Raw genomic sequence first — 14,325 nt, forward strand, 5'->3', positions numbered from 1 at the left:
GCTACCGTCAACACAAGCACATGGTGAGATTACGCTGCACGGGATTATGTTTAGGCGACAAAGGCACATGGAAACCAATGCTGGGACGTCAACAAACGCACATGCTGGCCCAGATGGTTAGCATTACGCAAAACAGTCACAGAGGATTAGGGGAAGGAGGCAGATGGTAAGATGTTAAAAAAATAACATCACATTCAGATGGGAAACAAACACCAGACTCATTAATGAAAGTTGGGGGTTTGTTGGGCCTATCTGCTGTATCCACCAACCCTCCTGGAGTAACTATAGTTACCCTCGCCCTCTATATATTACGTCATTACCGTCAGTGTTTCAACCTGACGGCTCCGTCCGGCCGCATTCTCAAGTGACGCCACCCGTCCGCGTATCAGGTTGCTATAGCAGGTGCCATCCGGCTGTGTGGCAGCGTATAATAATACTGCGATCGGTTCTGTCCGGCTGCGATCTAAGCTGATGTCATTCAGGGGCGGATAATGCCGATGCAAGGGTGGCTTTGGCATCAGGATTGTCCACTGAAAGCACCGTCAATGTGGCGGTATTTGACGATTTCAGAATGATAACGGGCTGTCACACCTGTGCCTATATTGTGTGTCCAGCTGATCACTTGTGTTTAGATATTTTACCACCTGAGTTACTAACTAACTCCCTTAATCACATTCACAATCTTGCTAGCATGCTTGCTAGTAATGTTAGTATTTGTCAGCACAGCTGGATTTAACGCTTTCAGCAGAGTTCAACACGTCAGCGGTCACACAACACTTAAGTCCTACTTACTGTAAAATGGGCAAATTACTGAACTGTAGCAGATGTTACCAAAACAACCGTCGTGTCCTGACTTCATGTTGTAGTCCCTGACAGGGATGCATCAGGAGGCATTTGTGTTTACACTGTAAAAGATTTGTGATCAAATGTGTCCCAGACCGCGGCAGTAAATGGTTTGAGTGACTGGATCATAATGTGTCTTGGTGGTCATTTACACGCTGTCCACTCAGGATCAGATCATCAGATGTAAATGTCAGTATTTAACAGGCTCTTATTCATCAGTGTAAAGCTGCAGCTATCAGAAAAAAAAAAAAACGATCAGGAATTCCTAACAGAATTCATCAGTTAATTGATATTGCTATTAAATATAAGGAAAAGGTTATTTGTATTAGCGCCTTGATAAGATTTAAATATATTCAGTTATTGCTCTGTAAATCATTTAAGTAAGTCTTGATATTCATACCTGAGTCTTACGCTGAGTGTGCGAATTTAAGAGCCGTTAAATCTGAGCTGAAAATCAAAATTGAATGAAACAGCTGTTTGTCTGAATCAATACAGCCCTACATCAAACAGTTTCCAGCAGCAGAGTATGGATTTACTATGATGCAAATGATGGAAAAAAATACTCTCATTACCACCTCTTCAACCTGGAATCTGAAACCAGATGTGATCATAAAGGAATCAATCAATGATGCAACTGCCGCGACATATGATTTGTATTGAAGTAAGCACATTGCGAGCGATCCAAGGGTCTTATAGGAGAGGAGGGAGAGTGTAAGTGAATCTGTCTGTGTGTGTGTGTGTGTATGTGTGCGTGTGTGTGTTTGCTTGTTAAAACCACAGCGAAGCTGTCGGCTATGAAGACATCCCAGCACCCAACTGCTTTTTTCAACCAATTAAACATCCGTGGTTTTTCGTGTGTGTGTGTGTGTGTGTGTGCATGCTTGTGTGTTTTTGTCTGCCATTGCCTTTCTTGGTTTTTTTTTCATCTCTCTCTGAAGTGTTGGAGATTTATTAAGGACAGGACAAGACCAGTGATGACAGTTCCTTTCATGTCCCCAGGGAAATACAATAAGCCTGCTGCGTCTCTCTCGTCTTCCTGTGGCTCTGTCTCCTTGTACTGCCTATTACTGTCAAGGTTCAATGTCTGCACTGTCAACTTTATGTGTTTATAAGCTTTACTGCCTTCTTTTTGCTCTCCGGTAGCATTTCTCTTGACTTTTCACTCTCTTTGAATGCTTTATCTATTCATTTTTTCTTTTATTTGTGCTATTTTCTTATAGCCATGCCCCATATTCTGTCTCCTTTTAAATAAAGGCCCTTCTGCCCTCCACCGCCAGGTCACGGTTACTGTTCGTGCGGACGCTGCATCTGCCAGGAGGGATGGTTTGGGAAGCTGTGCCAGTTCCCAAGGTCATGTGACATGAGCGACGTTCAGAGCAAGGAGCTCTGTGAGACTTCTGACGGAGTAATGTGCAGCGGAAAAGGTGAGGAAGAAGTTTTTAAATATGGATAAGGTTCATAAAAGGCAATTTTGGCAGGGGAGGAATATGTATTCATACAGTATACTTTACATAGTGCCAAGTAAAACAAAAAAAACTTCTTAAAGGGACAGTTCACTCCAAAATAACCCGTAGTGCTACTTTTTTTGGATTGTTTTGTCTGTGTTTGTCTTTGTTTGAGAGTTGCTGATTGTTGGAGACATTTTTGGATGCTTTTCCACCATTATGGCTGTTGTCATTATTACAGATTCATTCATATGTAAGCTGAATTTTTTTGGTCAAAGTTTGTCAATGTGGAAATTGTCACGTGTTTTGTGAAATCTTAATCTGCAAAGTAACTAAAGCTGTAAAATAACTAGTGGAGTGTAGTATAATATTTATCTCTGAAATTTACGGGAGTAGAAGCATAAAGCAGCATGAAATAGAAACATTCAAGTATAAGCTGCTAAAATTAGTACTGAAGTACAGCAGGCTGCATGAGAAAATGCATTTTGTTACTGTCTAGGTTTCTGGGTGAAGTGTTCTGCTCACACACACACACACACACACACACACACACACACACACACACACACGTGCACAAAGAAAAATACATGATGAGCATTTCAAAGATCACGGATCAGATATATGCATGCATATTTTTATCAAAGCTGTAATGCTTGAAACTTTTTTCATGAAATTCAAACGACATATAAACTACAATCCATATGTCATGGGTGAATTTTGAGGCTCAAATTTAGCAGAAAGCTCTCCTCCAAAGTATGTTTAGCATCTGTTGACAGCCAATCATCTTTCACTGAGATCTGACATCAACGCTCCTCCGCAATCTGTGCGTCTGGAGAAATGTATATCCAGAGGCAAATCGTTAATGACGTTTGAGACAGTGGAAGAAAAGGTTAGAAGAAAAAGGAACAGCAGTATAGAAAACAATAAGGTACCTGTTATTTATAGATCTTGGGTATGTTTTCTTGTGATTTTATTTTGATGTTCTCCTGACAGGATTAATGTCATTTTTTATGTACTTTCTTTGTAGCCTATCAAAAGTTGTCCTCTGCCAATAAGGATCTAAGAAAACAAGCAGTTTTTAGAGTGATCCCTTTCCCGTTACCTACACGGCTCTTTCACCATCCCAGCCAACTCTGGATTATAATTTTTGTCTAACTTTGTCGCTGGAAAATCACTAAAAATGTTTTTAACTACACACCAATATCTGCTCTTTGTCATAAATTTTGTTAAAATTATCTTTTTTCTTTGGAGTAAGAAGGTCTTTTCACACTTATCAAACAGGCTGAAGGGTATTAACCACGTTAAAATAAAATATTTACTTTTTCTGAATCATTTTCCACCTCTTGGACATACTGCTCTCACTTTCTGTGCTAATAACACAATCGTTTCTTTTCTTAAACAAAACTAAATGTTGTTTTTTCAAAACTTTTTCAATCTCCACTGCAACTCAAACAGCGCATTATTCATGTATAGAGAGCATTTGACGAAACACTCTGCTCAAGCTCAACAAAAATCCCGTTTAAATCATCACAGGACATAACAGATACTGCACATTTGTCTTGGCACTAATCTCCTTTTCACAAATGAACAAAAGAGCTCAATCAAAACCTCAGTATCTGCTATACAGCAAGGCCTTATCGTATCGTTATTCTACAGTTGAACAGCACTAAGTAATTAACCCAACAGCGACGCCTGACAACAGATTTTACAAGATAAACATCAAATTTCAACTCTGAACCTTCAATCTTCCTGCTCATGTCACGGGTTAATACCTTGTTCTTTAATGATTTAAGCAGTAATCGGACAAGATTTCTTTTTAGCTTACTTTTATGTTCTTTCACTCAGGACAGAAATGTGTGTAAAACAAGCAGCTCATAACACACCTTCAGCCGCAGGATATAATTCGAAACCTAAAAAAAAGATGGCCTCCTATAGGACTGAAACTGTTGCAGATCAACAGATTAATTGATTCAATTTAATCAACAAAAATGTTCATATTATGTTCATAGTTTGCGTTTTGTATAATGCAGAGATATTATCATTGGTTTCAGCATCTCAAATGTCACTTTTTTTATTTTCTTTTTTACTTTTCTTAAATTCATATAATTGTTACTTAAATGTTTTTAGGTTTGGGACTTTTGGTGAAATAAGACAAACAATCTGCCGGCTTCATCTTATTTTTTTTTCCTCACGTACCTGAACAAAGAATCCAAAAACTGAAAAAAATACTTAATTTATATGAATGAGTCCACATTTAACAACAGCAAAACTACATCAAAACATCCATTTTCAAAGTTTCATAAAATTTGTGCAGTGTACTTCAAGCCTAATTTATCCAGTCGTATGCTCAGTACTTTCCAAACGCACGCATTTTCGCTAAAACATCATAGAAAACACCTCCTTATAAAGAGTTTTAGGCAAAGATGAGATGTTTTAGTGTGTTTTGGAAAGACTCAGCGGAAAAATAAGAATTGGATTATACTAAACAAGTTGTGTGAAACTTTGTAAACTGGTGTTTTGAGATAGCTTTGTTAGTTGTTGAACATGGCTTTTTGGATTTTTTATTCATTGTGAAGGCATACGAGAAAATCTTCCTAAATTTAACAAACTGAGAGGTGATACAAAAATGTATTCCTTTAATTGACAAATAATAATTATCTGCAGCCGCATGTAGCTGCCTGATAACAGCTTCCTATACATTTATAATGAGACTCTGCATAATATCACTACATAGTATGTATCATTAGGCGTCAAATGACGCTACACAACAGAATCCCTTCTCTATGTCACGTTAAATTCACAGAAATAGGCCGTATGCAGCAGGTCCCGCCCTGCAGAGCCGAGCAGGGTGTGAAAATGAAGATGAGCATGTTCATTCTCCACGCTCCGCTACATTCAGACACCAGGACGATCTCCCCTCAGCTCCTCCCCTTGTCTCACCTCTCTCTCATCTGTTTCACTTTGTCTCCGTCTCCTCACTCTGTCTGCCTCCACCTCTCTAAGAGGGGCTCCTGTAACCCTGGTGTATGCTGATAGAAATTGGGCAGATTGAAAACATAGTTGCTGGACCTCTGGGTGAGAGCTTTGGTAAAAAAAAAAAAACTGAAGCAGACAGCAGTAGATTTGTTTTCCTCTACCAATCTTTAATACCTTATTATCCTGCTGCTGCCCTTGAGAAAGAGAGGAGTAGACACTGATGGGGAAGAGAGGAAGTTTAGGGAGTGGGTGGATTGGTTTCCTGGTGGCAAAAGTATATTAGTGGCTGTTTCCCCCGGGAGCTTCTCATATCCAGTCCGCCCAACACTATTAATCTTCTGTGTAAAATAAAGAAGTTACAGGAAATAATACAAACAAGACTTATTTATGGGAAAATGAGCAAGGGGAGGTGTTAAAAATAAATGTAAAAAATAAACTCAAAAAAATCAAAGCTCGGATGAGGAAAATAAAATGCTAATTAACTAGTTGTGTGTCTGTGTGTGTCGCAGGTTCGTGTCACTGTGGCCAATGTATCTGCTCTCCCCAGGACTGGTGGGTGTCTGGAGAGTACTGCGAGTGTGACGACCGAGAGTGTGACAAACATGACGGTCTCATCTGCACAGGTAGAGTAGAATACACATACTCACACACACACACACACACACACACACACACACTACAGGTCTTCATGGGTTCAAAAAACTGCACCTGATCCAGAAACAGTCCCGTGGAAAACCCACCTGGACTCCACATGCACAACTACATCTTTATTTTTTGCGTAACACAAGCGTCCTGGACCGACCCTAGCAGAGTGAGGACACCAACACCTCGGCAGCATAAGTTAACAAGTCGAAAACAACAACACTATTATAACAATGTCCCATGAATAAATGTGGAGATACAGAAACTAATTCCAAAAATAATTTGTTTGTATGCTTCAAAGAAAAAATAATTGAATGTTATATTTTTATCTCCTGCTGTCTCGCTCATTTCTGTCCTCATTGTCGGACCTACGGCACATTCTGCACCCTGAGCAAGCTTCAATAATAATGATCCAATGTTATAATAACACACATAATGAGTACTTTTTTAAAATATGGTTAAAGTACATTTTGAAGCTAACATACTTTTGAACTTTTACTTAAGTAAATGATTTCAATATTTTTTCTACCACTGCGTAAAAGAGTTTGTAGTCAACCACTGTCTCAATCAAGTAGTTTTTTTGTGTCATTCTGTGACATTCGTGAATCTGATTTAACCCTTTACAATTAAAAAATGACTCAGGCAGCAGTATACCCGGGACAATAATTATCACATCTATTGGAAAGGGGGGGCTCCCCCTTAATAATCAAATATGCTGTAAATGTCACCAATATATTAATGGAGATGTAAATTTAAAAAACTGGCGGGACTGCAGGCATCTATTTGAAATAATCTTTAGAAAACGTCATCATAATCCTCCATAAACGTCACAAAATTGCCATTATTATTAGTATTGGTTCTAGCATTACACCGTACTGCAGTTCTGCATGTGTTCTGCCTGTTTTTTGTGATAACTGGGCCATTTGTGAGTGCTTATCCATCTGTTAACTCCATGGCGACGGCCTTGAGTAGACCAGCAGCTCCTGTGTTCAGTGAGGTAAAATTACAGTTTTTGTCAATGGAGTCTGGCTCTAAAGAGAGAAAAGATAAGTTTCACTTTCTTTTCATTTCTCTGTTGGAAAAAGGTTTACGTTTGGGACGCACCAAACAAACGACTGGATAAATGAGATTTGGATTATACTGCACTAGTTGTGTGAGAGTCGGCAAACACATATTTTGATATAGTTTTTAAACGTGGACCCCTATGATTTTAGTTTACTGAAAATGTTCTGGTTTTGGATTCATCGTTTACTGGAGGCATGCGAGAAAAATGAAAATTTCTTCATAAATTCAATGTAACATGGGCTGAGAAGCTGACGATGGTCATTTGGTGGGTGATGTATTCCCTTAGAGGATTTCCTATTTTAATGTTTTTTTATGTAGATTAGTGATTCCCTAAAATATCTCCCGCTGTTTTTATAATGTAATACCTGGTTAGAGCTAATACAGAATAGGTTCAAATCAACTATATTGATAATCAGACCTGTGACCCAATCTGACTACCATAAGTATAATTTGGAGCACGTCTGACTCTCCGTCCAACACACACACACACACACACACACACACACACACACACACACACACACACACAGAGAAATCTGTAGACTTTGTCCCAATTCCACCATCATTCCCGGCCATGGCTGTGATTCACAGAACAGGAAAGTGATTTGAGATGAGACAAACATGCACACAAATACATTTTCTCTCTTTTATAGCCGTTGATCCACAGGAGCTGTCTTCTCCCCACTGATAATGGAAATCTCACTACATGTTTATAATTATTTTTGCCCCGAGGCCTGTCAAAATCTGGACAGCTGTTCAGAAGTGTTTCTCATCATGACTCCATGACTCCAAATGTCAGCCTTAATGTCAAAGGAGCGTCAGTGGATCCAGAATGCAGAAATACTCAAAAATTGTGGAAAACTGGCAGGAAAGAGGGAAAATGTATGGCATGCTGTTAAATGCTCCTGATTACCATATTACTGACTGGAGTATATATGAGGAAATTAGCATATGAATGGGGACTATTACCGTAATGGTGTTTTACATGAAAAGACAAGTCTTAAATATGCAGGTACAAGCAGTCACTGCTTTGCCATGTAGCACTGATGGAGTCTTTTTTTCTGTATGATAATAACACAATAATTTTGGCAAGTTTTCCTACGAATTACTCTGAATCTGGAGATTTCATGGCACCTCCGAAGCTGTAGATTCTCATTACTCATACAACCAATGAGTGATGCGGAAAATTCACTGTATTAGGAATGCCTGCTGGTACATTTCATGCACTGAATATGACAACATCAACGTGTTATTTTAAGAAAAGAGACACAAAGGGCTGTTTGTCTGTTTGCAACATGTGTAAAAGTGAGAACCCCCTCACAAAAGAAACTAACTAACCAGAAAACAAAACAAAAAAATCAACATTTTTCCAACATGAAACACATCTTATTGTGTTTATCAGGGGCATGTGTATTAATATTATTATTATTATTATTATTATTATAATTATTATTATTACCTGAAAGGATTTAGTAACAGCAATGCAGTAACAACATTTTCTGTTAATTTGTATAGACGCCCATTTTTACTAAGTATTGTTTCTCCAGGTGTTGAAGTCTAAATTCAGGAGAACACAGCTCCCTCTCCATTTTAAATGATAATATGAGCCAATAATATTCTTTATGTCTCATAATGCCTATAAAGTCCCATGACAATGCCAAAACTGACTACTGATCTTACTAAAAAGTACATCCTAAACCTGATGTATCTTATTTCTCTATCTCATTGAGCTCCATTGTTGTCAAAACACAGAGGTGAATCACACACGTGCGCTGTCCTGGTGCTGTAAACAGTGATGCAAATCCTTCAGTCATAACCTTACACCTGCGAGGAAACAAATAACTATGCTTCCTGAAGTCGACTACAATTTCGAGAAAAGAAACAGCTCCTAAACAAGATCCAACACTCAAGGACGGAAAAAACAAACCATCGCGATAGTCCAGCACAGCGACCCGAGCTAGCACAACACCAGCCGAGGCTAAAGCTAACAGGCTGCTACACCCGCCGGTTCCTCGGTGAAATGGACAAAGTATCCAACCGCACTCAAGCTCTGCTGGACCAAAAACTGACGGTCGGCCTGAATGAGTATCACCAGATTGAAACTGAAGGTGCTCACCGTATGCTCCGGCGACGTCCCGGAGAAGGCCGCCTTCCTCGGACGGTTGTGGTCCGGTTCCTCCGCCTCTCAGACACGGTGAAGATCCTCGACGCGGCGCGGAAGAAAATAGTCCTGTACAGCAACTCAAACAGATATCCCGAGACATGTCCACGATGCTGTATAAGGGCTCAAAAATCATCTCCACGCCCAAAACATATCCTTCCGACTGCTGCACCCAACGAACTTGAGCAACGGCCTCCCGGAGGGGAGACCACCTTCAGCCCCGCAGTCCGCAGACAACTACCGGGAGAAACATCCCTCCAGGGTGCTGGACGGACCGTTAACGTGTCCGCGATGTTTGGCAAGATTAATCCAAGTAGCTGTCGCCCAAACAATCACTTGAACTGTATCGATCCGACAGACTGTAAATACCTGAACCGCTTTGGAGCGTTTACCTGAGCGCGAGGACGCCCGCGCATGCGCGCTTAACTGACCACTTCACGCGCTCAGAAACGTCCGTAGACTTCAGTTTTATGTTAAACATGTTAAACATTTGTTCACCACTCATTTGTTTTATAATGTTTGGTATGTTTAATGAGCAAATGGCTCAAAACCGATTCCTTTGACTCAGTTTGTGTTAGTCGGTATATCTTTATTATTACTCTCTTAACTTACTTTTTATTTGTTTTTGTCTTGATCTCATCTGTGTGTTATAGTCACCTTTATAACACACAGATGAGATCAAGACAAAAACTAGTATATATGAGGAAATTAGCATATGAATGGGGACTATTAACGTCTTACTAACCTACTAACCTCAACGTGATATGTTTAGGGAACTCTGGAAATGTAGGGATTTGTACATCCATATATTTATATCTATATCTATCTATCTATCTATCTATCTATCTATCTCTCTCTCTCTCTGTATATATATATATATATATATATATATATATATATATATATATATATATATATATATATATATATGACTTCAACACTGTCACTATTATTAGTTTGCTATTATGTTAGAGGATACAGGTTATTCTTTGGGTGGGGTTCATACTTGATGTTTGTGATTGCCATCTCTCTCTGGAAAATGAAAAAAGAATGAAAAAGAAAAAATAATTAAACATTAGCTGACTTCTGCGTTTGAAATCTAACAAAGATTACCAGATAAAGATTATAAATATGCATATTACCATCAACATGTACTAATGAAAACAGACAACTCCCAATTAGTTTCTTAATAACCTTTTCTCGAGATTACAAGCTCATTATTTCATCATTGTTATGATTATTTTATGGCAATGTGGTGTTCTCTTGTGCGCACAGAGCCTCTGTATGGGTTTCAAACCAAAGTTTAAAAATAGTTTTTTTTCCAGACTGCAATGAGTTTTCTCCGACCCCCCCCCCCACCAAAAAAACCTCAGGATTACCAAACTCTGTGTCTGTATGAATAAAGGGGCTGAAAGTAGTGAATGTGATAAGTTATGACTGTCAAAGCTTCTAATGCATGCAACTTTAATGATGCATTCTCTCTGAGCCCAAGTGACCCACAGGTGCATTAAGGGAGCCTGGCCATGAAATTACCAAAGTACGTTTGGCACGCACCCCAAGCTCTTGGCAGGATGCACCTACTGTGATTTGGCTGCTCTTGTGCGCACAAGAGGACACCATGTTACCACTTCATTACCATTACCATCTGATGCAGTCAATAATATTAAAGTGGACACTCTGTGATCTGATATTTTTAGCCTAAATCAGTTAGTAATTGTCAAGAAGCTCTGCAGGCTGTCTTGGCTCTCCTAATCTCCCATAAACATTTTAAGCAGCCAAACATGAGCAAACAACCTATTTGTATCTACTGCATTATCTCGAGATATCACAGCTCATTTTCTTGAGATGACAAAATAAAACCTTTTGTTTTCTTGTGATAACTGTTTGATTATTTCACAATCACTTAATAACGTAGCTCTTTTTTTTTTTTTTTTTTACAAAATGACGTGATCATTAAAGTGTTACCTCAAGATAACAAAGCCTGTTTTCTCAAGAAAACAAAATAATGAACATGTGGTCTTGAGGTATCAGAATTTTAAAAAGTAAAGACAGGCGATGTCGGCTTGCGCATGTACCACAACAACAGCTGCCAGTGGAGTCAAAAGTAGAATATTTCCATCTGAAATGTAGAGGAAGTATCAAGTAAGTAGCAGAAAACTGAAATACTCAAGCAAAGGACAGCTACTTTGAAACTGTAGTGAAGTTCAGGTGTTAATTGTACTTAAGTAACATACCGAAACTGGTCTTAAATTAGTGCAACAAATGAGTATTAATCTGCTGAAGACAAAAAAAGTCCCAAACAAATGCATTTTTTACTCCTGTTTGTTCGAGGTTTGCCAGTGTTTGAGTGCAGTAAGGAAGCTGGAAAGTTTTGAGAGACAGACTAAGTCATTGTTGGTTTTGGTCTTTTCGTGGGGATTTACTGGCAATAAGAAGAATATAAAGAGTTTGGCCAGCCTTATCCTTTAATGAGAGGGAGGTCTGTCTCATCTGCAGCAGGATTCAGCAGATCAACAACCAGCTTGGCTCACTTTTATTGCTCCTCTTCTCACCTAATTACTCATCTCTGCTGCTTTCATTTTTTTCACCTAACTTTCATCCAATGTTTTTGTCCATGTCCCCCTGTCCCTCCTCTCCCTTGGTGATATTTTGCAGTGGATATGTCTTTTCAGCTGTGTGACAGGAGCCCAGCAGAAGGCCTCCTCCTAACCTCGACATCCTCTGTCTGACAGCTCAGGGAGCTTGAGGAGAGCTTTGGGGAACGGGATTATAACACATCCAGAGCAGGCTGTTATCCAACCCCGGTTGTCTTTATACCAAATAAAAAGTCCTCATACCTAACAACAACAACAACTTGTTGGCTCGGGCTTCTCTTTTGGCTCCACAGTAGTTTTTCCAAGTTGCGGCCTCTTAAGCTTCTGAGTTAATGTTAGTGAACGGCTGCAGGGGATGGGCTGAGTGCTTAATGCTCAACGCTCCCCAGACTAATACTGAATTTGGAAAAATTGCTTGTAGTTTTTCTGCTGCATCTACCTGGAAATTCTCATAATGTTCACTCAACTCAACACAATAGTTACTATGGGCCAGTTTAAAACTATGATTACCAATTACGTTTCTTTTGAATGTATCTATTTATTATAGTGTTTGGACTTGATTGACATCACTGAAAATATGGGGCTTGCCCTCAGTGATTCCTTGAGGTTTAAATAAAAGTTGAACAAATGAATGAGAACTCTGTAATGTCGAGCACCCTCCATGATTAACCCTGAACTCTTACACTGATGGGCAGACTATGACCTGCAAAAGCATTACCATGCAAAAGGCCTCACCCCCCCATAGTTATTTTTGGAAATTTTGTGTCTCTTTGTTGTTCCTTTGCAAGTCTTTGTTGTTGTTTTGTATCTTAACAAAGTCATTTTTGTATCTCTTGAGGTATTATTGTTTTTGGGTTTGCTTTTTTTAAATCATTTTGTTTCTCTTTTTAGTTCCTTTGCAGCTCTTTGTGGTCATTTTCAGCCTCTATCTGGTCCATGTTAATATGTGTAATATTTTACAGGGGAAAGAAATGAAAAGAAAGAAACAAGAAGGAAAAGATATGGGCAGTTACAAGCATTTTTTCTGGAGAAGACAGTCTGACTTTTCTTTTTTTGTTATAACCACCACAGTTAAATATAAGAAAGACTAGTCAGATTTGAGGATGTCTGAGCTTTGCATAAATGTGAAAATCTTACATATAAAGGCTTTTCTCTCTTAATTAAACCAGAGTTTTCTCTCTCTGCTGTGTGGGCAAAAGGAGTGGAAAACCACAAACTGTCCTGAGCGGTGCAGACAGCCTCCATCCCCCAGCAGAGAGCTGCACCCAGGGAAGCAGGGTGTGAAAAGAGGAACCTTGTTAAAGGTCAGGCATGATGGCACAGCTCTTAATTCACAGCTTTTCTTCTCACATCTCCTCACAGGGAATGGGCTGTGCAATTGCGGCAACTGCGAGTGCTGGGACGGCTGGACGGGGAACGCTTGTGAAATCTGGTTGGGAGCAGAGTACTGAGGAGGAGAGGACACTGGTGTTAAGAGACAAGAGGCCTGGCTGCCCGGAGCGACCAGGAGCACCGCTGACGGTCACGACCAGGCTGGTAAAACACCACAGCCAGGAAAACCACGAGAGGAGGGAGAAGACAAAACTTAACATGGATGTCATTTTGCATATCAGTAACAGTATTCATTCTTTTATTGTACTGGTTACAAATGATCCTTATAAAACTGGGTATTGTAGGTGTAAAAGAAACATATTACCATGTAAACACTTGTTTCCAAAACAGCTTTATGTATAATTGTTTAATAATGTAGGATTGCTTACATATTCCAGGTGGCTACACATAATAGGATGCAGGTACATGACAAATCCAAATGTTGGAAAGAGAAGATTTATTAAAGTGAGATTTTTGGAGTGTGTGGAATACCACTGGGAGATGTGTTTTTAACTGGTACAGAATGGTGTGTTTAACCCCATGACCGTATATAAAGATGGACGACACGTCTTCCCTCAAAAACGAAACAAAAATACCCTGCATAAAGCCCCCGCCATGCGCTGATAATATGAACTGGAGCCAGAGTCTGTGAAGAAGAGATCTCCAAGGTACTGGTGTTGACTTTCGGCCCATCCATCCAACCAAAGCAGTGCCATTGGATGCAAGCACACTGATTGGCACATACAATCATGAAGTAACACCCCCTTTATGTACCATCGAGTACAGAGTAAAAATAAAACGTACAGAAAACAAACATACATCAGTTTGATAAGAACAACCTAAAATCACAGAAACCACCAGAATGACAGAAAAATGTATTTGACATGCATATTGAAGTTTTAGTTTGCCACGTGTCCCATCTTCTTACATAGAATTGGGTTATGGATTTATACTTCAGCCAGCCGCCAGGGGTGATTTAGTTGTTTTGGCTTCATTTTTGGGCATTTGTCCAAGAGGAAACCTTCAGGGTTAAAAAATGAAGTCAACGTAGAAGTGCCAAAAACTGCAGTTCCTCTAATCACCCCTTGAGGCTGGCTCCACAAGTGAATAAAGCCCCATAGACCCCCCAAAATATCCAACGTCACAGCAGAAATAAACATGTTTATAGCCTGGTACAAAAAAAATTAAATTGGTCACTAATTTATTGACAACTGTACAGGGGTTTAAA

The 14,325-nt window shown here is 39.4% G+C and overlaps 1 protein-coding gene across 1 annotated transcript in view; it reads left to right on the top strand.

Moving 5' to 3' along the window:
- The window catches only part of itgbl1 (integrin, beta-like 1), a 66,601-nt gene extending 53,015 nt beyond the window's left edge, over positions 1–13,586 (top strand). The window contains exons 9-11 of the mRNA XM_042495170.2: positions 2,121–2,267; positions 5,774–5,887; positions 13,089–13,586. Coding sequence (XP_042351104.1) covers positions 2,121–2,267; positions 5,774–5,887; positions 13,089–13,177 — 350 coding nt within the window. The 3' untranslated portion in view covers positions 13,178–13,586. The remainder of the gene's footprint in view (positions 1–2,120; positions 2,268–5,773; positions 5,888–13,088) is intronic.
- The last annotated feature ends 739 nt before the right edge of the window (positions 13,587–14,325 follow it).

The sequence above is a fragment of the Plectropomus leopardus genome, chromosome 10, assembly GCF_026936395.1.
Source record: "Plectropomus leopardus strain MGB_pleo_1.0 chromosome 10, ASM2693639v1, whole genome shotgun sequence".
NCBI classification, from domain to species: Eukaryota; Metazoa; Chordata; class Actinopteri; order Perciformes; family Serranidae; genus Plectropomus; species Plectropomus leopardus.